Source organism: Platalea leucorodia (genome assembly GCF_965183815.1).
Source record: "Platalea leucorodia genome assembly, chromosome: 9".
NCBI classification, from domain to species: domain Eukaryota; kingdom Metazoa; phylum Chordata; class Aves; order Pelecaniformes; family Threskiornithidae; genus Platalea; species Platalea leucorodia.
In genome coordinates this window covers 8,030,723-8,058,448 of record NC_138831.1, presented here as the reverse complement: position 1 = coordinate 8,058,448, position 27,726 = coordinate 8,030,723, and the positions used below count along the sequence as shown (strand labels likewise).

At 48.9% G+C, this 27,726-nt stretch overlaps 1 protein-coding gene across 1 annotated transcript in view; it reads left to right on the top strand.

Annotated features, from left to right (window-relative positions):
• Positions 1–3,189: 3,189 nt before the first annotated feature.
• Positions 3,190–27,726, top strand: part of PRICKLE2 (prickle planar cell polarity protein 2) — a gene marked incomplete at both ends in the record, with an annotated part of 110,196 nt that continues 85,659 nt past the window's right edge. Inside the window, 2 exons of the mRNA XM_082321456.1 lie at positions 3,190–3,231; positions 3,576–3,661. Coding sequence (XP_082177582.1) covers positions 3,190–3,231; positions 3,576–3,661 — 128 coding nt within the window. The remainder of the gene's footprint in view (positions 3,232–3,575; positions 3,662–27,726) is intronic.

Genomic DNA, 27,726 nt, shown 5'->3' with positions numbered 1-27,726 from the left:
AGGGAGCAGGAAAAGAAGAACATTTCTGCCATTTCCCTCCTCTCCGCCATCCATAACTTCAAAAGGGAATGGGGTCCTTCTCACAGTGCATGAACGGAGAAAACTGTATTTTAAACTGGTTTAGTCCTGAGAAGGGCTGGATGAAGTGTCATCTCTAGGTAGGTTTGGTTGAAACAGAAATGGGAGGGGAAGATGACGTACGGAACAATTTAAGTGACAGCAGAAACAATAATTTGTCAGACAAACTGTCTGGCATATATTATCCATGTGTCTCTGTTTCTGAGCCTATTTGACAGCAGTATCTGACACCCTCCACCTCCAAGCTGAGTCTGTCTCCTCTCGAGAGGAAGATCTACATATTTATAAAATCAAAAATATAAAAACCCCATTTGAAAGTACCTGTCGTGGTAGCACAGGTAGGACTAGAGCTGCGTTGCTGTTCCCTGCCTGCCCAGCCATGCCAGGATGTGTGCATCATCCCCTTTGAACACGGTGAGAACAAGGGAGTGGGAGTTTATTTCCTGAGAGATCTTTACCCTTGGCAGCTTTTCTGGGGGAGGAAAGAGAAGAGGAGCGCTCAGGCTAGTGAGATAATGTCTCCCCTCCCTTTCCCAAATACATCCCAGAGATGATGTTCTGGCCTGGCTGTTTCCTTATGTAGAGGCAGCATCTGAGCATCCCTAATATGTGGATAAAGTCCTCCTGACTAGCCCTTCATTTGTCCTGGATGTCTTGGGCCAGAGGGAAACTGCTGTCCCCATGAGATATTTAGATGCCTAGGAGTTACTAAGGATCTGACTCCATTGGGATCTTTGGTACCTGAGTATTTTTATGGCTCTGGGTATACATGCTTTCCCCAGATCGCCCTCCAGGCACACCAGGGCAGAAGCAATGAGCACCCCTCTTAGCTGCATCTTCTGCACTCCCAGGCTGAGCCCTCCTCTTCCCTCTCCTTTCGAACATGTGGGTGCAAGTCTTGATGCTCAGAGCCTTTCCTGCCTTTTGCCTGTGTATTGAGGAGTCACCCACCAGCATCTGCAGTATCTACTGAAACAGGGCTGGAGGATACCAGCCATGTAGGGTGGCAGGCAAGTTTGGTGGCCCCATGGACAGCTTGGGATGGAGGGAGGGGACCAACTTGCCTTGTTTTAAGAAGCCATTTAGGACCTGCCTCTTCATCAGAAGACTGGAGCCGTGATTCAGCACAGCCACACCTCCAAGGAATTTACCCTCCAACTTTGACTTACTTTTGCTGTTTTAAACTTATAGCAGATGTCCTCACCAGCCCTGTTATTGAGGGCACCCAGCATCTCTTGCAACAGCAAAGCAATTAAAAAGGATTTGCAGGTCACCTTTAAAGCATTTCCCACAGCACGTTGAGTCTTGTTATAAGTCCTGTATCCAATAATGCTTTTATTTCGGCAGTTTTAATTGGAGTTTTAAATATTCTGAATCTTATGCAAGACACCCAAAGTGCTGGAGAATTTCAGGCCCTTTCTTGCACGATGCTTGTTCCTTGAAATCCCGTTGACCTTCAGTAGAGATAACAGTAACTTAGCACCCTGACACTACTGTGTCTGATATTAGATACATACAGGTAGGGATGTTTTAATATGAGGTCAAACCCCAGCCTGCAGTTGCCCACCGTGTGATGAAACATGTACGTATTTGAAGAGATGATTACCTCCTCCCCCAAGAGTTTCTAACATATTTGTGCATTCGTATGAGCTAGAAACAGGGAGAGAAACCGAGAAGGAAAATGGTGAGGAAATTTGGCAGAAGGGACCAATGGAGGAAAGTTGGAGGGTTTTGGAAGGGTAAAAAGAGCAACTGCAGGAAAACAGAGGAGTGAGGGATGGTTTTCCCACTGCCATGAAGAAAGCCCATGAAAAAGAAAATTTTCTCCATGATAAAATTCCCTGTTTTTTGGTTGTTGTTGGTTTTTTTTGTTTTTTGTTTTTTTTTTTAAGAAAACCCAACATTTATGGGAGGAAAGAGTGAAAATCTCCCTGAAACTTTTTGCCTGAGACTCTTCAAAAGGCAACCACACAGCTCCCAGCCCATTTCAGAAGATATAAGTGAAAAATTGACAAAAATGAGAACTGATCAAATGAAAAAAATTTATCAAAGCATTACGGTTTTAACCAGCTGTGAGGCAGAAAGGCAAAGGAACAAAGAGGCAGGGAAGGAGGGGAAGGAGATGACAGGATCTGCGAACAACCACGGGGTGAAGCTGTGAAATGCTAATGGCGAAGCTGCTCCTTCCCCACTGGGGACAAGTTTCCGAGGACCCCCGTGCTCCGCGAAGCGTGTTTGCTGCTCCCCCTTCTCCCCATGTTTCGGTTTGCTCTGCCTTGTGCCAGATGTGCTGTTTGACTGCAAACCCCCAGGGGTACAGGCTGGTTGTTGGCCGTGGGGATCCCTTTGTAGCGCGTTGTATAAACGACAAGAGCAGGCTGATGCACGGGCTGCCCCACGGCTCCCGGCCCCACGGCTCCCGGCCCCGCTGGCCCATGTTTAGCTCTGGAAGGACCGTGAGCAGCAGGGGTGTAACAGGTGCTTTGTGTCCTGGCCCGGCATCTCCGGCTGCAAATATATTTCACATGGCTGTGTTTCTCCTGCACCCTGCTAGTGTTCATGGACTAAATCTGCTCTCCGTGAGGAAGGGAACAGAAGCCCAGCAGGAACCCGGGCTGTTTGCTCCCTGCCTTTGCCTATGCCAGTAAAAGCCCCCTGCGCAGCGCAGGCTGCAACGTGCTCAGAGCTGTAACTTCAGCGCTGCAGAATCCCATCTGTGCTCTTTCAGAGCTCAGGTTTTTTAGGAACACTCGTGCTCCGGAGAGTTACGCGTGCACTGCGGTGCCGGGCAGGGCTGGCTGAGCGCTCTGCTCCCCCGAGCTGGCGGGACAACAGCCAGTGCCGGGAAAGGCCCGGGGAGGGTCGTTAACTCTGAAGCGGAGTGATGACAGCAGGCACTGCGGTGCAGCTGGGCGCTCCAGGCCGCCGGCCCGGGGCGGGGGGGCGGCCGGGCTCTCCCGGGGCGGTGCCTGCCGGGCCGAGGGGCGGGCCGAGGGGGCGGGAGCGCGGCGCGGCGGAGGGGCGGCCGCCGGGGGGGGCGGGCCGGGGCGGCCGCTGCCGCGCACTCGGGCTGGGCTCCGTGGGCTCCGCGGAGCGCGGCGCGGCGCTGCCATGTTCGGCCGCGGCTCCCGCAAGCGGCTCTCCGGCCGGTCGGTGAGTGCCGGGGGGGGTCTCCCTTCGCCCCCCGCCCCGTCCCGTCCCGGCGGGGTGCGCACCCCCGCCCCGCTCCGCTCCAACCTGTGGCTCCGTCCCGCCGCCCGCCTGCGCCCCCGGTGCGGTGCCTGTGTGTGTGTGTCCCCCGCCACCCCCGAGCGCCCCTTTCTCCGGGTGCGGCCCCGCTCCAGCCCCGCCGTGCTCCCTCCCGCCCCTTCTCCCAGCCGTGCGGGTACCCCCTCTCCCCCGGGCGTGCACCCCCCCCTCGGTGCGTGTCCCCTGTCCCCCAGGCCCCCCCTGTCCCGCAGCTGGGGGCCGGGGCTGACCCCTGCGCTTTGTTGCAGCTGACGGCGTCGGGGGAGCCGGAGCGGGGCCAGCCCTGCACCACCTGCGGGGACCAGTGTCCCGGCTTCGCCCTGCACAAGTGGAGGTAAGACCCGGCGAGACCCCCGTCCCCCCGCCCCATCGCCCCCCGAGGGCAGCGGGACCCCGATGGATCTCCCTCCGCCGGGTTTTGCGGCTCCCTCCCAGCTCTGCGCTACGTTCAGGGTGCAGGTGGGGCTTTTTTGGTGAGCACTTGTGTCGCTCGGAAAGCGTTGCCCACCCTGGCTGGTGGTTGTCGAGGCACGGGTGGGTTTTCCAGCCTCGCCGAGCAGCACGCAGGTGTGCCTGCTCCACACCTGGGACCGGGGTAACTAGTTTGGTAATTACCGCCTGGCAGCCTGGCCGCTCCCCGCTGCGGGCAGGGGCTCCTCCTGCTGCCCCGCGTCGTGCCGGGGGCTGAAGCGGCCCTTGCCCGGCGGGGACAGCCTGGGCAGGCTGGGCTGGGCTGGGAGGGGGGCATCGGGGCAGAAGGGGGTCTGGGTGGTTTGCACCAAGCCGCTGCGTGAAACTCCTGCCTCCCCCTGTGAGCCCACGGTGGGTTTGTCCCCTCTCAGTGATGCCGAGCAGAGATTTAGCTATTAAAAATGGATGGGGTGCGTGTAAGAACGAACAAGTATTTTTGGCTGTTTCTGTTGCGTCGCTTTACAAAACGGACGGCGCTGGTGCCTACGAGGCACAGCGAGCCCTGGCCTCGCGCTGGATCAGCCCCTTCTCCCCTCCCCACGTTGTGCTGTCTAGAAATGAGTTCCTGCTCATGGGTCATCTGGGACTTGGCGATATTAAATCTGGGCTGTGGGCGCCGGGAGCTGGTGCACAGACGTAGTAAGCCAGGGAGCCCTTGGCAACCTTTTAACCTTTTTTTATAGGGTATCCCCTTTTCTCCAGCATCTGCCACGCTCCTCCCAGCTTCTGCCCTACTTCTTGGAGCTGCATCTCAGCAGATTAAAGCACGGGTTCAGAGCAAGGAGGGGCATTGATTTATTCACATTGAGTTGTATCTTAAGCTTCAGCCTTGCAAATCGCCGTTCCCAGTGGCATTTGCTCCAAGGTGCGGTGGGATGGGGTCTGGGGTCTGTGGGCTGAGGTCTGCCCCGAGGGATGCGCGGCGGCAGGTGGGGCTCGCCGTGGTCCTCCAGCCTGGTGCTGGTGGTACATCCCAGTGCACCACGTCCCACCTCAGACCTTCAGAAGGTGAAGGTGTCTCTTCCTCCTGGGCTGCAGGAGCTGTGGTCTCCTGACACCCTCCCTGTAATCTGAATCTGCCACGTGTGCGTTAATAGATTTATAAGGTCACCCCTGAGTTGTCTTCTTTTCAGGGCTTATAAATGCTTTCCCGAGCTGTCTCAGGTTTCCTCGCAGCTGAAGTTTGGGGTAGCAGGCCTTGTCACAGAGGCGCTTCATGATGCTTAAAAGTGTCAAGGAGAACTTTCAACTGTAGGATAAGAAAAAAAGGGGTGCTCACCAAAGCTATTTCTCTGCTCCAAGGACTTACGGGGTGCTGTGGTTTGAGTTTTGTTATGTCAGAGGGTGCGACTATCTAGCAGCTTCTGGAAAATTAGGCGAATTTTGATAGCATCCCATCGAAGGCCAAACGGCCCAGCAGAAGAGGCACCCAGCTAATCTGCGTGCAGGAGGAGGTGGAGCAGGAGGCTCCAGCCTGCCAGGCCACCCGTAGCTGTCTCCTGGCTGCCCTTTTCTGAGGGACCCTGGACGTGAGCAAGGATTTTGGCTAAAACCCTGTGGATTGTTGCAGCAGCCTTTTCTCGGGTAGGAAGGGGTTACCTCCCCTGGGGCAGGAGAAGGATGGGGCCCCGTGGGTATGGGTGCTTTGGGTATGCATCCAGCTGAGCAGGCAGGCAATGCCAGGTTAGACCTTACGCCAAGTTACCTTACACCGAGGACTGGACAAAGCCGAGAGCCCTCCTGCACATGCATTCACCTTTAATTGCCTTGATAGAAGAGTAATTAGGCAATTAAATAAAGGCAACCTATTTGCCAGAACATAATAGAGAGGAAGCACATTCATTTTTTTGCTAGCCAGTGGTCTATTAATGCCAGGGACGTGTAAGCAGGCAAATTATTAATAGTTGTTGTGTAGGTTGACAATATGCTCAGGAGCCCGTGCCCTCTGCGCATGGGGTGGTGTAGCCAGCTCCTGCTGGGGATGCTCACCGACACCTTAATGTGCAGAGTGAGATTGGAAGAAAACAAGGGTTTGCAAGGAAATCCACAGATTAAGGATACAAATGCAGATCAATTAACCACGAGGGATTTGTAAGCCTTTTTATAATCCTTTAATAGCAGAGTTTTGCTGATAAATGTAAATGGGACTTTTTTGCTTCAAAGATGGGAACTGGTGATATGCTTTAGGGAGAAGGACAAGAATTTGTAAGCTTGCAGGCGCTGAAACCCTTGCCGATACAGGCATTGTCGTGTACATAATTATGCAGGACTGTGCATTTTCTAGTTACCTGTGATTTTAGGTGTGATCTGTGCAGCTACTCCATCAAGCAGGCATATTGCTTTGTTAGGCGCCAAAGATTTCTGTGCCCGTATGTTCCCTTAAAAGCCACTTTTCTCAGATGGGGAGACGGCTTTGGGTGTTGGTTGAATTTATCATTCCTGGAAGCACATGCATGCTTCCTGAGCCAGGGAAACTACTCGAAAATAAATTGTCTTCTGCAGAACTGTTTTCAGAATAAAACCAGTCTCTGTACTGTAGGTGATGTGCAAAAAGAAGATGAAAGGGGATTGCTAAGTAATAAAAATTGTCCCTGGTTTTAGAGTTTGTTTTTGAATCTTCTTACTTTTGCTCTGAAATTATAATCTCAAATTCAAGGTAGTGGGTGAATCATCCTGTAAAAGTGTCAGCATATTTAATCCTGTTTTGGTGGAAGCAAGGAATTGAAAACAGCCCGTGTTACAGACACAGTTAAACTGGAGCCCACTGCCTGCATCTTACCCCCTCAAAGCTCTGAGACCTCCTGCGTGCCACAGACCTCTGCCTCTTGTTATAAGGCAGAAATTCAATTTTCAGTTTTAAATCATTTATCCCCAAAGAGGAGAAAGTGAGTGGTTTGTCTGAAAAGACTGAAGATTGAATTTCATCATCCTTGGGTGTGAAGTCTGCGAGGACGCGGCTATCAAACTATAATAGATATAACCCCTAATTTCTCATGGCCTGAACAACAAAATGACTCCTTCCTCTAATCGCATTGCTTTCTTTTATGGTAGGTTGTCAATAAAGTACGTAAGGACTGAAAAGTTCATCTGTGTGGGCTGCGGTCTGGAGGATGAAAATTGGGTGTACATAACAAAACCCTCATTAATACAGGTCGATACTTGAAAGGTGGCTTTGTGTCGAAAAAGTGAAATCAAATTCAATAAAAATCTCCCAACTCCTTAGGAGCCCGGTTGCTGTTTTCTAATCAGATCTGCATTACATTAAACTGTGTGCCATTCAGCTTGTTAACAAGCTTTGGCATTAAATAAAGCTGTCACTGGAGTTTGGTGAATGAATAGCCATTAGGAGTGTCTTTTGCATAATGTCTTGCAGAGAAAAGCCTGCGAGGGAGGTGGTCCGGGAGGAGGGAAGGGAATTTATAACCTAGTCCTGGTGCAATTAGTGTGAATATGCAAACCTTAAAGGTGACAAATGGTTGGCAGCTCCAGGAAGGGAGCGAGTGGCTTTTGCTGCTGTTAAGCCTACTGTGAAGAACTAATTTCAGATTTACTCTGGGCGAAGTAAAATTACAGCCTTAGTACTGTATTTAAAATAGCGGATCCTTCGTGTTGGGAGATTGGCATGTGTTTAGCACACAGAGGCATGGTTGGTTTGCTCCTTGGGAAAGCCTTGCAAAAAACGATACTCTTGCAATTCAACAGACCTTGCTGTTCCCTGCTCTCTACCTTCTCTTCCAAAAACACCAGCTAAACCATAGGCGCAGGACACCTACATCTCAAGACCGTGTTTGAGCTCTGGTTCGAGGAGGAGGGATGTACCACCTGGTTTGCAAAGCCTGCAGAGGCAGTGGTGTGCGGCTGATTTCAGAGAGGAGGCATTCAGATGCTGTGACAGATAAGATAATTTTAAAAATAGTGTCTGAAAACCTTTGGAGAAGTCTTTGTTGCCATAGTTATTCTTCTGGTTTGCAGAAGCATTTAAATAACAGTAATAAACATGACATAAAGACAAAGACTGGCTTACTGGGTTTTTCATTTCAGTGTGAGATTGTGTTTTACATCTTTTCCTCGAGTCTCTTTTTTCTTGCGTTTGCTGTGTAATCTTTGTCCCTCAAAATCACGTTTTGATGGGGAAGAGATCTGGTTCTCTTCATGCGTCCCTGTCACACATCACGGTCTTAATGTCAGCAGTGTGTGTTTGTGCAGCACGTAATGCCTGGCCCTTGTCTTCCAGGGCAACTATTTACGTGACCGTTAACTTAATGTTCAGTAATATTCCATATTAACAAGTGAAGTTTTGGTGCGTACAGTTGTTCTGAGCGTTCGTTTGTTTCCATAACTCGGCATCTCACTATAATCTGCTGTGGCCAGTCCCACGGAAGTCTGATCATGTCTGGCCTCGTTGGATCTGGGCGCATCTGCAAGGATAAACTTTCCAGCTTCCCAGGAGAGACCACCTGGAGATCCCAGATGATTCAGGATCAGCCCAAAGGGTTGCAGTTGACCACTGGATCACAAAAACCTACAGGCAAGGCTAAGCTGATGGACAAGGAAAAAGAGGAGATTTATGTTGTGAGATGGTGACCTGGTAAATGAGGTGGTTGACCAGAAGCCCAGAGATATTTGAGGTTGCTGGGTGATGGTAGATAGGTCGCTTTGCAGCTCCCGCCTCTGCCTTGTTGACTGTAGGCAGGGAGTTGCTAGTGGCAGTGGGTGTTTATTTTCTTTGTGTGTTTGTCCAGTTCCCAGTGCTCTGGACGTTATCTGCTCGTGTGTGGCGAGCAGCAGACGGGACTGCCCGTGCAATGAGAAGCTCTCCGCGTGTTTCTAGCCTCAATCTGCGTTCGCTGGCGCTGGCCCTGCCTGCAGGAGGGACATCCCGGCTGGCACGCGTACGCGTCCCCGGGAGCGTTTGGGTCTCCGGTTTGATGCCTAGTGCCTCATCCAGAGAGCAGAAACAATAATATTTGTAATGCAGCACGTGAATGAATAACACTGAATTCTGAAGCATTTGTTTCTACTTTCAAAAAAAAAAAAAAAGTACAGATTATTGCTTCCATATGTTTTCAGCATTTTTCATAGATTATGTATCTTTCACACACACGCTCCCAGCTTTTCCCTTTCATGAATAACATGCTTTGTGCCTCTCTCTCCTTCAGGATTCAGGTATTCCACACTTCCTTGCATGTTTATTTGAAAGGCTTTGGAGATGCGAGAATAGCAATACCTTATCTTGAATGGGCAGCTCACATCGCTGCTGCATTGAACTGCACTGGGCCCAGTGGGTTTTATCAAGTTTTCCATTTTGCACTGGGGAACCTGCTGCAATAGGCAAAACTCAGCCGGTGCAGTCCATCCCGGTGCTCCGCAGGTGAGTCCCTGAGGGACCACGGAGGGGACAAGCAGGCTGCTGTCCCCAGGGGACCTGTGCCTGTCCCCAGGGATGGGCGGGAGTGACCTGTCTGCAAGGATGCTGTTGTCCTGGTGGAAGGGATGAGAAAAAATCAAAGGTGGGTTTTGTCTGTGTTTGTCTGTGTTTTTTGATTTTAAAGCCTTTCACAAATGGATTGGTATCATCAGCTTGTTTTTCTTTTTTCTCTTTTTTTTTTTTTTTCCTGTGGAAAGCAGTTCAGAGAGGAGATGTCATTCCCTGCCAAGTTACTCATTGATAAAGTCAGTGTCTGTCAGCCTCTGTGCCCAGGGTGATTCGGGATGGGTGGCTGCTTTGTGTACTGAAGCTCAGCTCAGGAGGGTGCTGGAGCATGCACTTTGCTTGGCATAAATGACTTCAGCTGTCCTATTTACTTACACCTGTGAGATTAAGCACTTGTGTAAGTGTTTGAAAGTGGTGTTCCTTGGGTTTCCAACCCTTTGGCAGTAGGGAAAGAGCAGGGTAACTAGTGATGGCTCATGCTGCTGCCACCGTTCCCGCAGGGTCTCTGCCGAGGGGCAGCCAGGCCATCAGGATGGGAGTTTGGGAGGGTTTGAGAGTAAGGATCCCCGTGGGGTTTTCAACTTTATCCTGCCCTGGGACAATCCATCTTTATATAAGTGTCGAGGGCACAGTTGCATTTAAGGGACTCCCCACCAACTTTTTGCCCGTCCCTTCCACATCTTCATGCCCTGCTGCTGAAACAGCACTTAAAACAGCCGAGACTGATAAGGTATCCTGTTTGTGTTGGCTGGGAGACACGATATCCACTTTAACAGAGCATTACAATATTGGAGGCAGTGTTGTCCCTGGCGAAAAGCCTAAAATAAATTCTTTAATTTTTTGTACGCAATGCAACAAAAGAGCAGGTGAGGTATGTACTTGTATCCGGGCAAGTCCGGGGAGCCTGTTTGAAATCCTTTACAAGCCACTCAGGATTGTATTGCAAGAACTCAAAGGAGTTTGAGACACTTCTTGATTAAATTTCAGCCGAACACAGAGCCCTAGTCTGCAGCTGCTGTAACTGGAGTTGCTCTGCTGCCAGGCTCTGCCCCGCTCCATCGCAGCTGAGCTGCTGGCAAAAGCGAAAAAAGCAGAATTTCTCCTAGAGAAAGTGCAGCATGGGTATGTTTTCTGTCTGTTTTGAAGCAGTCTTGAGCAATTGTAGTTTTATGAATGGGGTGAAAAACTACTAATAAGCTGGTGCGGGTTTTGGGCTGGTTTGGGGGGTTTATTCTGGTTTTGGAGTGATTGTGAACGACATTGATGACGGAGGGGTGAGCGGATGAACACCAAATTTTTACTTTACCTGATATTTTGCTCCTAGACTAAACAAATCTTTTTAAAAATTGACAGGGTTTTTTTGCACTAAGTTTTTGGAAAAATTACTACAGCTGCTTCTTGGTATGCAAAGAGTGAAATGTTATCAGCCTGGTGTGAGTGAATGGGGTTTGCCATCCATAAGGCAGAACGATGGCTGCGAGCACTTTCCCAGCTCCTCGGCCGTGGGGCTGTGCTGCCATGCCCTGGCAAAGCGCAGCTCCCTCACGGAGCCTTTTGGGATGGAACTGCCCAAGACAGACCCGCACAACTCAGAAGTGGGATGGATTAGGTTGCAGTGGGGATCTCATTCAAGCAAACAGCTGTCAGTGCTGGAGGCAGCAGTTACGGATTTGGGTGCTGTGCAGGGTATGATTTAGTGGGATGGGATGAACTGATTTAACAGCTCAGCGCTGCTGGATGCGGAAAGTCCTGCGTTCCCTGTGCATCCACCCGAGCCCACAGTAGTGGGTTAAATCGGTCGCTGAAGTGTCCGCTGAGCTGATGCAAGGAAGGGGGGAGGCGGGGGATGAAGGGTCGCATCAGTCCCGTGGCACGCAAAGCCAAGCTGTCATCCCTGCCCTAGGCATCCCCATCTACTTATTGGGTTTTGCTGCCCTGCTGCAGCCTCAGCCCTCTCGGTCCTCCTTGCCAGCCCCACGGGAGCGTGCAGAGTCCATTTTCCCTGCAGGATGCATCCCACCGACCCCCTGGAGAGCCGGCGACTGCCATCGCCCACCTGGGGCGTGCGGCACGTGTTCGGCGGCGAGGGAAAACTCCTACTCCTTTAATAGAGGGTTTGCAACAGCCCTTTGTCACGAACGAGGTGCAATGTGAAAGAAAAAGCTCCTGGCCACCAATTTGGAAAGAAAGCCGAATTGGGTGGATAAAGGCTGGTACCCGAGATCCTCATCTGGAGGGGGCCAGGGCACAGCTATTCGGCTGACACCCACTGAGCACTGCCCTCTTCTTTGTTGCTCTCCGCTGTAGAGGGCTGTTCAGTGCTTTCAAGAGTTTTTCTTGGGTTTTGTTCCCTTTCTGTTTGCCTTTAAAAAGTCAATCTGCAGTCTTTTATTTTTTTTTCAAAGACATTTCCCCCCCTGCCCCGCCCAGTAATCCATCCTTATTACACCAGTGAGTCACTCTTCAAATAATCAATTGCGTTTTCATTGTCTGGTTTGTAAGTCTATCACTGAGCTTAAGGACGGCCGATAGTATCAGCTGAGACCTTTGGCAGATGGTTTTGCAATTTGTGATGCTCATTTCGATATTTGCTTTTTTCCCCTATGAATAATTTCCCAGCCGTGGTGGGGGAAAGCTGGGCTGGGGACTCTTCCCCGTGCGCAGCGTCTCTGCGGTCACTGTCTAATGTCGGAGGAATTTGTAACATTAGCAGAATTGTCTGACGTGAGGAAAATTTGGGGTAAGCCTCGTGAGCATGGCTGTAAAGAGCCTTTTTCTTGTGGGCTGTTGTGTCCTTGCAGGCTCCGGCCTTGCATCGGCACAGCCCTGCGGCGGCCCATGGCCAGAGTCTTTCTCAGGTTCACCGACGCTAGGGCCAAGAGGTGTATATAAAATACAGGGTGCTCCTCTGCTGCTGGAGGGGCCGTTTCTTCCCCTGTGCGTGGCTCCTTGCTCTCCACAGGGCCCTGATGCCAAAGCTTAACACTTCGAGAGCTAAGTATTACAATTATTATTCTTACTGCGGAGGGAGGCACTTTATACTCAGCCATCGCAGCAAATATTTCATCCCCTATCAATTGCCCTCGTGCAGATGCTGCTGCCGCGGTGATAAAAGACATAATGGCTGCTCTCGCTGATAAGGGGAGTATACAAATATAATTATTGAAATCCCTTCGCAGAGCCTGTGGATGGATGGAGGAGGGTCCCTCTCCCTGCAAGGCGTTTCTCTTGCTCCGGAGCCCGTCGGGGAGAGCAGGAGCGCTCGTCCCAGCGCACTCCCTGCTGGCTGCAGCTCCTGGCAGGCGAAATGGGAGCTGCTTGGCCACAGCTGTGAACAATTAGTAAAAGATGTCTTTTTTTTTCCCCGCTCCTTCCCCCCCCTCCACTTTCTTTCCTCCTCCTCTTCTCCTTGAAACCGAGCCATGGGCCCCAGGGGAGCCGGGAGGAAAGCCCCGAGCAGCTTGGGTGTGAGATGCTCCCAGGCCAGCTCATAGGCGGCCAGTGCTCGATGCGGTCGCACCCCGGTAGCGGGGTGCTGGTCTAAGGATCCAACCCAACCTTGCAGGAAGTGTACTGCAGCCGAGGAGCCAGATATTATTTAGATCAAGCCAACAAAAAAATATTTCCATGGCAGCAGTAACCATAGGAAACCTCCCCAGCGTGTCTTGGGTGGTTCCTGTTTCCTTGCCTTCAGCTATTCGCTTTGCAAGCGGAGCAGTGGTTGCAAGCGCTCCATGCCCATGGTGCCACCAAGAGTGGCCGGTGAGCCCAGCTGTCCCCTCCACTGGCTGTCCCCAGGGGCTCGGCAGCCGCGCTTCAGGATGCATTGCTGCTCCTGGTTTTCTCTTGCACTCTAGTTGGTAAAAAGATGCTTTCAGAGGCTTCTTTAGATGCCGTAAAGTCTCAAAGCCACTTTTTTACCTTGTGTCAGCTCACAAATGTGTGTTTGATCCTTAAATACCCAAGGCATGAAAGTGAATTGGCTCCCAGGGTCCAATTCTTCTTCCTTTCTATAGCGTCTTAGAAAGATGCTTTTATATTCCTTCTGGCTCAGCTAGCAATGCTTGGCCTTCAACCAAGATGGGGAATCTAGGACAAGAATCCCTGAGAATAGCAAGATGAAAAGTTATAAAAAATACCGACATTTTGTTGGGAAAAAATGCTGGTAAAAGATTTCATTTAAAAAAAATAAACTGGAATATTTTTGAGCAGCTTCATATGGACACATTTGCAGGAGGGCGTAAGAGGAGGCTTGTTTTCCTGGGTACTACCTCCTCTAGCAAATCCAAGCCACGAAGCGAATACAAATGCTGGAAATGGAGAGGTTTTGCAGTGAGTCACTGGAAGGGATGGGGAACCAGTTGCACCGATGTGGCTATGCCAGTCGGCAACCGGCTCATTGACCGATGGGGACAGGGCGGCTGCGTGGGAGCACCTGGGGGCCTGGGCATCACTGGTGACTGCACCCATGGGTGCTCTGACCCCCTCCCGCCCTCCGAAGGCAGTGTGGAGGTGTGCCCACGTAGTTTTGCGGAGCAGATGGGCTCTGCTTGCGGAGCCGAGGTGTTGCACAGAAACAGGTTGAAAAAAGGCGTCGTCTTCTGCAGGAGCGTGAAGCACAGGAGAAAAAATACATGGTGATGCCAATAACTGGGATTTTGATGTTTGTGTACCGTGCAGTGCTGCTCCGTCCTCCCCGAGCCGTCGGGTGCTCGTCGTGGCAGGGTTTGCTCCATGGGGGAAGACCTGGTTGGTCTTTGACCCACCTGCCTTGGGTGGAGGTGGAACCTTTGCAGTGATGCTGCTGGGCTTGTTGTCTCGTAGCCTGCCCTGACTTTCTGCAGATGATTTAATCCCTGTTTTTGCAAACCCCACAACTCTACAGAAGTCAGGCTTTTGCTTAAGATTATGCACCATTTGAAGAAATGGCAGTGGGGACGGGACAAGGCTGATTGCCCTTCTCTTCTCGCCTGCCAAGCAAATGGGAGCGCTCGTCACGGAGCTGCACCCATGCCATATTAAATCTGTGTTTGGTGCCATAAAGGCCACGTGCTGGAAATGCAGACTATTTAAATGTCTGATTTGAGGAGAACTGGGACATGAGAAGACAATAAAAGTTAATATTCTTAAGTTGGGTTTGTGCATTGTAGCTTGGATTTTTAATATCAAGCGCATAGTTTATTACAAGATGTAGAGCTTTCAAATACATATATTTGAATATGTTTTAATATTATCTTTCCTTCCAGTAGCAGGAACAATGCTGCTTTACAAAAGAAAAATGATTTCATGTTGCCATATGATAGTTTCAGCTTGTACCTCTAATAGATGTGCAATCCGCTGAAGTGTGAAGGCTATCTGATAAATGCCTAAATAATAAAGCTATATTGTTTGTTCTGATTTCCCTTTGCTATTTTCAAACGTATAAATAAAACATTTTCACACTGTACCTTGTATAGTTCCAGCCCAGACTATTTACTTTCTGCTGATGCAGCCTCTAGGAGTCATGAATCTTTCAGTCTGACAGGATGAATCTTGTGGCAATAGTATTGTGTGTTGCGCTCAAAATGATCAAATGTAATTTTAATAAATATTTTGTCCAAAGTAAGGTTATAAGTATTTAAAAAAAAATAATAATAAATTTGCTTTTAAACAAAGAAGCATTTGTCTCCGTGTACAGCAGAGGGCACTCGGCATCGCTGCGCTGGGAGGCTGCTGCTCGGGGCTGCCTGAAGGGAAAAAAACCCTGTGCTTAAATTATGTTTTGCAGAAATGAAATACTCTGTGTGTGTGTTTGCTTAATATGTGTGTGAGTGTGTATATAAAAAGACACAGGGTGGCATATATATAAAAATAATCCCAGCACATAATGTAAAACTTAAATATTCGTAGTGGTTGCTGAAGTTGGATGAAGCGCATTTTGTGTTGATTAATGCTCAGCCTGGTGTTACGCTAAGCTTCGGAGGGGACTGAAGCGTGCCGAGAGGGGAAAACGAAGAGGCCCCAGCCAGTGAAGGGTTGCAATCTTCATCTTCCTTGCAAAGACACAGAGTCTGGAGACATCTTATGACATTGGGAACCACCCCAAGTCAAGGAAAGGTCTTGAAAGACGGATGATATTGTGGTATGTGGAATTGTGAGTCCTTCCTTCTAGAAAAGAAGCAGCACATCTGGGGGCTGGGGTTTTTTGTGCTGGAGTTTGCAGTGGTGCGGTCTCCTTCCCAGCAGCACCAAAGCTGGTGGAGTTGCAGGGCTCTTGTGAAAGTCCTTGAGATGATTCTTAACCCCACCTTAGAAGTTATCAGCTGTTTCAGGAAACTTAAAATATTGAGTTTGGTGGATGGAGCAGGAAGCAGCCCTGGCCCCAGGGGCGAGGCGGCAGGGCTGGATGCTGGCTGGAGCATCATTAGTTGGAAGACGAAGCGCCTGCTTGCTAGCAAGGGACCCCATCCTGCAGGTGCGGAGATGTGTGCTTTATTCTCCAGAGCCGGTCATGAAGATTGGGGCCTCACCTTGTGTAATAAGGTTTTTCCAGCAGAAATGGACTTTTTTCTTCCCCCCCTCCACCCCAGGTAGCTGATTACACAGACACTACCAAGGCGTGTTTCTCATTGAACTCTTAGTGCACCTTGTGTTTCTTTTAAGAGGGAATAAAGAGCTCCAATGCCAAGTCCGTGCTCAGCTTTTGACTTTGCTGTGGCGCTGTTAAAATGTTCAGGGCAGCTGGATTTTGTGCCACACTTTGGGCAATGAGTTTCCTGGTGAAAGTGTAAGATGCCATGCTGAATTTTCAGATTTTAGTTATTAATTCAAGAGGAATTCATATTTCCTCTGTCTCTTCCAGCGAGCTGCTTGGATTGGGCTTAATCTAAATCTCTCAAAGCAATGCCCCTGCAAGAGGCTGGAAGTGTCAACACTGTTCTATAAAATATGGGGCCGGTAACAGGAGTGAGAGGGCGTGTGGTTCAAGATAACCAGTTTATGCAAAATACACAGCTGGGTGGATTTTGCTACTATCTGTGGACTGTAATGATGAGAGAAATATGGAAATGTTGGAGGGACTTTACAATAATGGGCGCTAATTAAAATGAAATGGATTTGGGTGGTAGGGAGTAATCCAAGATTACAATAGTAAGGTTTTTTTAAAATAGCCCCTGCTATTTGGGAGGGCAGCAGAGCTCCTTGTTAAAGGGCTTAAAACAACCTCTCTACAGGATTGTCGCAAGCAGCGTTCACTCTTGCCTGGTTATTTCACAGGAGCCTGGTACAGCTAAGACGTGAAATACGTGAATAATTTCAAGGGTGCAAGATGACCTGCGTGCTGTAAAGCACCTTTTCACTAGGATAATAAATGCTGTTATATTGATGTGCCTGGATAATTTCTTTTCTGAGGTCTCACTGGAGCTGGCTCTAGGAACGGTGTTTTGTCCTGTTGTAGCAATTCCTGCAGCACGCGTTTCGGAGCTGAGAGCAGCCTGGTACTGCCACCACCAGTTAGATGCTCCTGCCTAGGCTGGTGGGCTGGGAGGTACTGGGAGAATGCTGCTGGGAATGAACCCTTGCAGCTCTGGGATTGGGACCAAAAGCAAGATGCAACACCACAGCCTCGATGGCAGGACCCCACTTCTGCCCCACCGGCTCCAGGTTTTTGGGCAGGAGCAGACGTGCAGAGCCAGGCACATTTCTGCTCGTGCTGCTTGGCTTTTCCTCTCTTGTAAGGCTTCACTGGTCTTTTTTTCAGCACTGACTGTGCGGCAAAGCACTGGACTTAGCACACTAGAGTGCTTCAGGCACCCGTCTCCTTGGGAAATGATGGTTATGAAATGTTTTGTGGGAGCTTGTCGTCGTTAAAGGAGATTTGGCAATGCGTAGCTCGAAAGGCTGTGCTCGTGGGCAGCCCAGCCTTGTGCTGGAGACTGGCGAGCCTTAGGACTCACCTTAGCCAATGTCAATAGAAATGAAACTACTTAAATACACAGTTAAAATATGTTGTTATGTTAGCATGTAGACCTCCATGCAAGATTGCTCTTTAACTGCAGCCATTAAAGGACCCCCATGGAAGAGGTATAGGAGGCGGGTAAAAAAAAAAAAATTCCCAGTCTTAACCGCTTGTTTGCTGCCAAGTGGATTTTGGGCTGAGGTGAAAGGTACCTGGTTTTGGGGTATTTCTATCCAAAACCTTGTAGACAGAAGAAATGGGTTAAAAAGACACTGTGCGCTTCCTTTCAGGTGATGAAATCCAGCAGCCCCGTCTGCTGGCTTTTCTCTTCCATGCTTTCACGCACGGTGCCCAAGCCGTGGTAGCAGAGAAGGTTGTTACCGATGGCTAGCACATCGTTGTGGTTCAGGTCGGCTGTCTTCCTGGGCTTTTCCAGATGATCTGGGAACTTGAGTAGTTCATAAAAGGAGCGAGTAGCCAAATGGACCAATAAAAGGAGTTTGTGGAAAAGCCCAATATATTTTATGAAGAAAGAAATGGATCCTCTAATGTGAGGGTTGTGTCTTGTAAAATTTTGCAGGGCTGCTAGCACTGTTGAACGCTGGCTTTCTGCTCCAGCCGCTCTCTTCGAGTGCATGCAGTAACTGTCTAAGTTTTCTTTTTGGCCTGAGCTCTTCCAAGTTTGGGGTGAAATCCTGGCCCTGGGGAAGTCACTGGGAGACGTGCCATGAATTTCCCAGGGACCTGGAAAGTGATCTTCAGTTCGAGACCTGTGATGACGGCCTTCGAATAAAAACTGTCTGGCCTTTGTGGGGCATTTTAGGCAAGGTAAAATACAGCTTTACATCTTCTTAATGCTCTTTGATGGGAACGACTGCAGCTAGAAGGCCAAAATTTGGCTTGACCGTGGTTCTCACTGGGAAATGCCTTTGTGCAATCCAGGAAAAATTAAGCCATTTGGATTTGAGCGATGGATGAGTTTGCAGCAGCAGGACAGTGCACGCACACACAGTGTTTCTAACCATGATAATCCAGCGAGTGAAATTTCAGCCCAGCACAGAGGGCAAGCGCAAGGCTGATCAATGATTTAAACTCCCCCTCAAGCTGTTTAAAGGGCTTGAAGTGGGCTGTGGCGCAGGGAGCTTGGGTGCCCCGCCAGCTTGGGTGGATTCCATGCACCGTCCCTACCTGCGGAGATCTCGTCTCCCCGTGCTGCCCTGAAACCCATAGGATGGGGAGGCAGCAAAGGAGGCACAGCATCCTTGGAGGCTGAACCCCTTCGTATCATTGAAGGGACAGGTAGGGAGTCGCAGGAAAGCAGAAAACAGGGATCTTGCTACTGATTCAAGATTTTATACATCTGTGCACAGGGGTGTCTGCAGCTTTGACCTTGATGCTGCCCGACCTGTGAGATTTTTAACTAAATCTTTTTGGTATTCTCCTTGTGCAGTCTGAGTCTGTTTCAATGGACTGCAGCGATGTGGTGGTGTTCCAGCTAGGCTTGAATTTCTTAGCTGATAAAAATTTGATATCATTCTTCTATCATGGCCCCAAAGGGCAAAGCTGCAGAGCTCAGCTAATCTTGTGAGATCCGTGTATTTTTGATCTGACAGTTCCTGAGAGTGGTTTCTGCTGCACCCAGACTTTAAAATGGGGCAAAATCCTGATTTCCACCCTGCAATTAAAATTTGGCTTCAAATCCAATTTCTCAACTCCTAAATGCTGAACAGAGACAAAGTTCAGACTGTCCCCTCTCTGCGAAATGACGATGCGTGCTGGTGTGTGGCCCTTCATTGAGCCAGGGTTGGGGTGACCCCGACTGCAACCAACTCTAAAAGAAGGGTCCAGATTTTAAAGAAATGGCATTACATTTCCCAATCACTGGAAGTCTTTACGGTCGAGGGGGGTTACCTTTGGTGGTGAGTTGGTCATTCCAAGCTCTGGGGAGCTGGCTGTGCTGAGCTCTCCTCCTTGCTGGGGATGCTCAGCCCCCCTTCAGCTTCACGGGAACACGATGGTGTCTCCTCTTGTAGATAGTGATGCTCAAAAAAATAGCCTGTGAGGCTGGATGAAGTGCTGTGCCAACTGCCATGCTTTTGGCTACCGGGCCCCTTCCTGTGAGCTTTCTCCAAGGCGAAGGTTGGTTTTTACTGCTGGCGTTTGGCTGCCGCTCTCTCTTTCCCCACGGCCACTTTTTGAGGGGACCGATGGTTGGTTTTGGCAGGAGCTGCTTTATGTCTTGCTTGCAAACGTAGTGGTCTCAGCTGTCTGCGGGTCTGCGTGAGGCTCGGTATTAGAGCTGCTTTGATGTCTGCACTGATACATCTTAAGGCAGCTCAGGATGATTTTATGCAGTAGCCCTGAGGTGCTTGCGCAGAAAAAGGTGCTTTAGAAATGTAAATTTTGTTTGAGGACAGATTTTTCTCTGCTGCTCTCTCTCAATTCAGGACGAGGCAGAAAAATGTAGCATTTAATTAAAGTTTGTAAAGGTTCGGAAATGAATTGCTATAAACATAAAAGACATAATCAAATGCCTACCTAATCCCCACCTTAAGGGCACATTAAATGCAGAAAGAATATAATGTGTTGGAGACTAGGATTGAAAAGCGATGAGGATTTGGGAGCAGATCTTTTATAGCTGGAGCTTCTAAATTATTTTACTTCAGGCTTAGGGATTTAAATATCTACATATTCTAGATAAACATGAAGCAGCCTAATTCTCAATCGGCACAGCCGGCATCATTCTACCGAGTCATTTTAGCTACAAATGTGTACACCGAGGCCTTGCGACGTGCGTTGCAGCAGTGTCTTGTCCTGATGGTGGATGGGATGGGAATCGGCCCTTGGTTTATCACCGAGTCAAGGACTCCTCCTTCTCTGAAGTCGATAGTTATTTAGACAAAAGCGCCTGAGACTTTTCCATTATTGGAAGAGAACAGGGTGAAGAAGGGGATGTGGCGTTCCGCAGTGTCAGCCGGGGAGCTGGGCTTCCTCAGCTGCAGAGCTGCCTTCTGCCATCTCCAGCTTTAATTTAAAAAAAAAAAAAAAAAGAAAGAAAGAAAGAAAGAAGAATTGAAACAATAAATAAAATTAAATAAAATTGAAACAATCTTTTATCCTGAAAAACTCAGACAGCAGGAACCAAATGCTGTTATCTCTCTGGGTCTCTAGAGAAATAAAATCTGGGCGCCTTGGAGCTGCCTGGCTCCTTCACCATCTCCCCACTGTCCCCCCCGTATCCTTGGGAGCCATGTGTCCCAAAGAGCTGGTTTTCCCCATCAAACCACCGGGCCTTCCCGCTACCTTCCAGCAGCGTGTTATCAGCAGGACCATGCCACGATTTTGTTCTGCAATTAGTGATATTTGGCTTTGTTCAGTTTTGGGTAGAAACCAGGCTGCGTTCTATGGTCTAGCTGTGATTCCTCTTGTTTAAGGCATTGTGATTCATATGGAAATCAGGAATATTTCTCTTGGTGGAGAAAGAGCAGCAAGGTGTCACCAAAAACCCCAGCTAGACCTGCGTCTCATGGAGCTTTGCTGGCATGGTGGCAGCAGAGGTTTGCTTTCTTTGGGACCAAGGCAGGGAGAGGTGGGATGGGGAAGGGCTGCGGGGAGAGGGCTCGCACGGGCACCAGTGGTGGTGGTGGTGACGACGGCGCTTGGAGGAGCAGAGGTGGTGGCAGGGGATTGCCCTTGCCGGTAGCATCAGGGAAAGGGCAATGTGAACCAGCAGAAGATTAATTCATCCTCTAAGTGACGAGGGAAGGAAAAGAGCCTGGGCAGAAGGGAAGGGAACGAAACACCTGGTAACAGAGTCGAAAGGTGCCCAGCTAAGGGTAAAATTAGTCCTGTGTCTTATACTGCAGGGCCCCATGGAAACGGGGAGGGCTTTCTTTTTCTGTTGAATTGGGCTCTACGCCAGGTGAAAGAAAACATTTTCCCAACACCAAATGGAAAAATGCAAGGCAGACGTCTTAAATGAACTGTTAAAGGAATAGAGCTGTGAAAAGAATATGTTTGCTGTGCGCCGGGGTTATGCATTTAACAGATTTTTGACTATATGCGACCTGTGCAGTTTGTAGACAGAGAAATCTGCTGCAGAAACTCTAGTTGTACTAAAGGCTGAAGGCAAATGTCGGGATATCATCGCTGTTCCTGGGCTGGGCTTTGCCCAGGAGGAATGGACAGTATCTTTCTGTCCTCCCCCAAAATCTTGGTGCGTTTTTCCTTTCCCCTCTAGCCCTCTCCCCTCTGTTTCTACAGATCATTGGCAGCTCTGCTCGTGCTTTAAAATAACCCAGGCTAAAAAGTGTGATTTGCGTTTCAGCGATTTTTGATTACACCCACGTCCTATATTTATTGCCGTTTAAATCGTCTGTGTTAGCTTGATGTGTTTCTTTTGAGCAAGGAAAAAAAACTTGACTCTGTTGCTAACTGTTGCTAAGGGAAAGAAGATATTTATTCATCAGGGCACTTCTTCAGTACTGTGAGGCTGGTAGCCATGGCGGAGGAGTGTAAGGAAAAGAAACGGTTATGTATTTAAGCCCTTTCTGTTATTGTTGTTGGACTCTTGCCATATCTACTGATGGTCAGCAGATGTCTTTTTTTCCCCTCCCAGCGCTGTGCATCTTGGATTAGAGGTGCAGCTCGGGTTATGGTGCAGGGCAGCTGGTCCCCGGAGCCTGGTGTGAAACCCAGGGGGGTCCCTGGAAGGATCCGCGGGGCTTTGGTGGGTCCCCCGTCCCATGGGCGTTACGAGGCTCCTGTGTTTTGTAGCTATTTCACCTGAACCTCTCCAAAGAGCGTTTCTAGTCCTTGGCTTCAGTATGTTCTTTTCAAAAATCCCCATCAAATCAAAGACACAGAGAGCCAAAAATGATGCACATGGCTGTGTTCCTTCCCCCAGCTACTGCTGCTGGGGGATGTGCGGCAATGCCATTAGCTGGCTGTCGCCGAGGTAAGAGGTTTTCCTTTCAGCTGTCATAGCAACAAGAAAATATTGTTTTGACGGAGATCAAATTAAAAATTAAGTTTGTCTCTTTCCTAGTAAGTGAATTGCTCACTCGTGAAAAATACAAATCACTTTGATCGGGGTAGATATCTTCGTAAGCACCTTTGTGGGTTTCTGAAGTGGATTTTGCAGATGCCTCATGCCACATTATGTCCCTGCTGGATTTATGTTGAGTGTCCCATGAATTTGAACTTCATTTAATGTTAGGCTTAGTTTGAAAAAACTTCCTTGGCAAAACTTCTTTGGTGCTTCTAACCTGCTAAAGCTTGGGGGGAAAAAACAGGTCTGACGAGTGTCTGGAAGCAAAAGGGATGACTACTCAAATGTAGCGTTTCTATTCTTTCTACTAAAAAACCAACCAAACAGTAATTTGGTGGTTTACAAGATGCTCTGGTTCTTGGAACTTGAAGCCGAGCGCAACCTGAGAGCAGAGAAGAGGAGGTGAATCACGTAAACAGGAGGGTTTGTGGCAGCGCCGGGAAGAGGAGAACAGCCTGAACGTCTCTCTGATGCTCTCCCACACCCAAAGTATTTCCAGATTGGGGACTTTCTAAGCCAGACGTGATTTCTAGGTATTCGGTGTCCCCAGGTGCCTTTCTGTCCCGTGAGTTGTCCGTTCTCTCTGTAAGCCCCCGCAAACTTTTGGCATCTGCAGCATCGCTTGCCACGTTAGCGGGACAACTCAAACTTGGCTTCCTTTGGCGAGATCACACCATCCTCAGCCTTCAGGTGGGAAAACCAAGGAATGAGAGGGAAAGACCTTCCCAGGCTGCTCACAGGTCCATGCCAGCCCTGGGGCCGCACTGATGGCCACGTTTCTTCTCAAAGCAGCACATGGAAGCTTGGGCAAGTCATATCTGTGTCCCTTTAGGCTTATAGTATGGTAACTGTAGCAGATTTACTACAGCCAAACTGATTCTCTCATCGGTTTATCTGTAATTAAGATCCCTAATTGATAGGGAAAAAGCTTTTTGGTTGACGATAAAGTCAAAAAGGGAAAAGGATTTTCTTGGAAAGCATTTTAAAATCACAGGCATTCTTCAGCAGAAGTGAATAACCCCCTGTCCAACATTGTGCAAATAACTGGTTTTGTTTTTTTCAAGAGACATCCTGTTAGCAGGGCTGGTTTCTGGATGTAACCAGGCTTTTTGACTGCATAAACAAGCCTGGCCTGACCTCTGGCACCGGAGCACAACATAACGAGGGCTGCATGAGTCCATGGTGCTTTGATTGGAAATGATCTCCCAAACTTTGGTGACAGATGGAGGCCAGGAGCTCCCTCCGGATTACATGGGGTGCACAAGTCTAGCTGTGGGCGAGAAGGGCCGTCCTGTCAGCCAGTGTCCCTTGAGCTGCTATCTAGACGGGCTTTGGCACTGGGTTGCCAGAAGTGGGAGGAGAGGGAGAAGCCACCCAGAAAATAACCAGGTCCGCATTTTCCGAAGTAACTTCTGGGCTTTCCGTCATCTCAGCTTTCCAGCTGCCCAGCTCTTGGTTCAGAAGTGGTGGCTTTTTGTAATGAGCTTCTATTTTTATTCTTTTTCTCCTGCCCTGTTCCTCTGCAAGGGGCTCGGTCCCTGTGGACACACAGTTGCTCTGCAGGAGATGCTGCCTCCCCAGTGCCCAGCCTGGGGAAGCCTTGAGCCCTGCCGTCCCGTGTGCATGCTACAACGTCTCCAAGAAAGGAGGACGAAAGAAAAGGGCTGTTTGTTCGAAATGTCAGTGTTGAAATTATAACAGAAAATTCCCTTGTTTCCCTATGGAAATCCACACATAAAGCCGTTTCCAGCCAGCTCCCTTCTTAAGCACTCACTATTGATTTGTGAAATCAAATAGGGCTCGGGCAACGCCATCATTATCTGCCGCAAGCTGATGGAGAAAGTCGATGCCGACATCGATTTCCCGTTGCACGTGGCTTTTGTGGAGTTCATGGCAGACTGCAAGTGGCTTGACACCGAGACCGTATCCTCATGGTCGGTTATCACCCGCTTTCATTAAAGTCCTCCTCCTTTTCCCCAAACCAAGGGCTGCAGCGATGCTGCGCTGTGGGGACCTGTGTCCTCGGCAGACGGGCAGCTGCCTGCAGGCAGCGATGCTGCTGAGCGCCTGCCTCTCCGCACCAGCAGGCATTCGTTGTGCATTTTATTTTTCGCATGTGTTCATCTTCAGTATTACAGACGTGTATGTGCAGAGCAGTGCTGGCGTGCCGATGAGGATTATATTGCTCGGGTTTTTTTCTCATATATTTGAAAAAGCAACACAAAATTACATATATAAATGGCAACATCTGTTACGGAAGCCTGTCCCAGGCAAATTACTGCTTTAGAAAGTCGGCGCAGATACTCGTGTGATTCACTTTCGTGCTTGCCAGAGTCACATCATACCCACAGCACTTTATTCCAGCTACGATAGGTGTGTCTTTTTTCTTTTACACCCACATCAAATTCTTAAAATAAGAGCACTGTAAAAGGAAAAAATAACTTGAGTTTATTTTCCTCTGAGGTCCACAGGGCCCTGGAAGTTATTATTAGAGGTGAAGTCATCACAGAGGAGGCTGTAACCCTTGGGGAAGGGTGTGGGCAATGCTGCTCTTGCAGAAAGAGCAGCGGTGGTGGTGTCCCAGGGCAAGGGGATGTGGGCACCAGGGGGAAGGGTGGAGAAGTCCCTGTCTACCTCTTGCCCATGTCCGTGATGTTGGCCAGACAGATGGGGTGTTTCAGTGCACATCCCTCTTCCCGCACGGTGGCTCTGGGAGCAGATCGGATCTGCCCCGAGTGCTGCCGAGCTCCACCACGTCTGCAGCACCATCCCTTTGCTGGCTTGCAGTGCCCAGACCACACCAACAGCTGGAGTGGAGCTATTCTTTTTTTTTTTTTCTTCTTCACATAAAATGGAGTTGGATCCTCGTTACCGTGGAAACCAGCAGCCCTAATTATAAGGAGTTTGATTCACTGGATGTAAAAAGCTATAATTCTTCTTTTTCTCTTAAAAAAATAGAAATAAAAAAGACATGACATAAAATGATAACCCCATACCTGACGTTAGGTTAATCATGCGTGTTTTCCCTATGAATGGTGTCCCAGGAATATACAAAATACTAGTACTACTACGTCTGTAATGGTGAGCTAGGCTGGGATCAGCAATACCATCCTTTGCTGCCCATTACTTGTGCTGAACCATGGCTGCCTTCAGGCTAACACTGAAAACAAATCAAAGTCATTGCATTCTGTATGATTTTCCTTTTTTTTTTTTTTTTTCCTCCCTTTGCCACCACATCACGTGCAGCACGAAGAGAGGAGATAAAGCCAGAGGGCAGAGGTGAAAATATCTCCTGCCGGGAACTCCAGATTGCAGCCAGGAAAAGAGCTCAGCACCTCTCAGTGCGGGAAGGACTAAAGTCTGTGCAGGGCCCATGAATAGCCCCATTGAGCAGCTGCTGGGCTGGAAGTTAAGCGGTGGCTTAAGTGTTTTGCCAGATCTGCTAGAATTTGCTCTTTTTGCAGGCAGCGGTGAGGTAGCATTATGGTTTACATCAAAACAGGATGCAAGTCAATATGTAAACGCTGTATAAAGAATGCTCTGTGTGTGCAAAGTGGCCTTTGCAAGTGATCTTAGAGTTCATCCTCCTCATTGCTCTGAGGGAGATCAGCTGAAAGCTGCAAAAATGGGGGAGTGTTTTCTGTCTTGGCTTTCTGGCTTCTTTTTCTTCAAGCAGACGGCGAGGGGACTGTCCCACACGGGTCAGAGCATTGGTTGTATTTGGGTCAGGAGGGTTACCCGGGGGGGAAGAGATTTGCACATGGAATAGATTATTTTATTCCATTTTTAGACTGTGCTTACTGTGGTTTAAAACTCAAATTCGTCTTGTAACACAGATACTTCAATCCTGGCCTGGAACCGTAGCTAAGAGGAGAGCATTTAATACTTGCTAAATCCCTATTTCAAATAAACATGTGAGAGAGTGGCTCTCTGGTTTATTGGTGAGGAAACAAAGCTGATATTTTATTTTAGAATATATCCAATTAAATTCTGCAGAGTGGGCTTTCACATGAGGATAAATACATTCAGGGCCATGTCCCTCCGAGCATGAAAAGCAGGGACTGTTGAGGGGGTGTTTTGGTGTAACTTCATCCACGCTTGTGACACGGGCTTTTTCCAGCCCTGAGTATGGTTGCTCATGAGTTGGGAGCTTGTCTTCCACCTGGGAACAGTTGACATGTTCTTGTTGTATGGCTTCGTGGAGGGAGCAGGACTCATTATGTTAGGTTTATGGTTGGACTCAATGATCTTAAGGGTCTTTTCCAACCTAAATGATTCTATGATTGCCACCCTTGGTTGGGTCAGTATCTGCATCGTACGGATGAGAAACTAAGCTGCGAAGGGTTGGAGGGCCACAGCAGCCCAGCCGCTTCGGCAGGGGAAGCCTGGGCTGCTCTGCGGTCTCTCTCTCTGGACTGCACCTCACGGAGGCACAGGCATCCCTCCGGCTGGCTGGGACACAGCGGTCCCTCATCAGGATGCTGCTCCGGCAGGGCGAGCGGCTCTGAACAACCCAGGCAGAGGGGCTGTTTTCATGTGGAAATGCCTTTCTACCCGTGCCAACCCAAGGGTGATCAGTCTGATGTGTTATTGCACTTCACTTTTGCGGGAATGACCAGTGCCATCGGACACAATTCTAAGGCCTGGAGGAATAATTTGGGAGTGGGGAGGCAAACGGTGTTCCCGTTTGCAGGAGTGGGATGGGCGCCTGCATCTTGTAGGCGTGCAAATGGGATGAGAGAGCTGGAGACCCTGGGGATGCTCATCCTGCAAAAGGTTTCTAGTTAATGGTGCGCTGATATCTGCGATTATGTGGCAAATCATGTGCTTAAAATTGCGTGCACGGATGGTTTATCGAAGGCAGCAGAGCCTATTCCTGTGCTTGATATTAGGCATGTGTTTAAGTACCTTGTTGAACTGTAGCAAAAGCAGCTAACCCCAGCCAGGACTTCAACTGGGCTTTTTCTGGACTGAAAGAGTTTTTCTGCCTTTTAAATACCTTGGGATTTTTACAAGACATCCATCTCTGGTTTTAAAAACCCGTCGCCATGGTATAGTGTATCGACATCTGACAGCTGTGACCAGGTAAGAATTACGATGTCTTGAACAGAATTTATGAAACCACAAATTACCTTTTGCCTATTGAAAATTAAAACAGCACTAGTGGTTTTGGACTAATACAAAGGAACCACAGTACTTTTTTCATTTAGCAGTCACCATGTGACTGATATAATTTTTTAACGTACATGCCCCCCCCAATGTTTGGAATGTGTAAATATATATTGGGCATTAAAAAAAATTATAAAAACCATTAGGCAAGAATAGCACGTTAAAATGTATTTTACATGTTTTTCTTAGGCTCAGTTAGCCATATGTTAAAATAAACTTCAGCAATGGCAACAATTCTTGTTTGAGATTATGTCTTAATAAAATAGTATGCGGGTGGTAAATACAAGCAGATACATTTCTGCACAGGAATCGGGATTCAGCTATTTTATGTGATGTTTG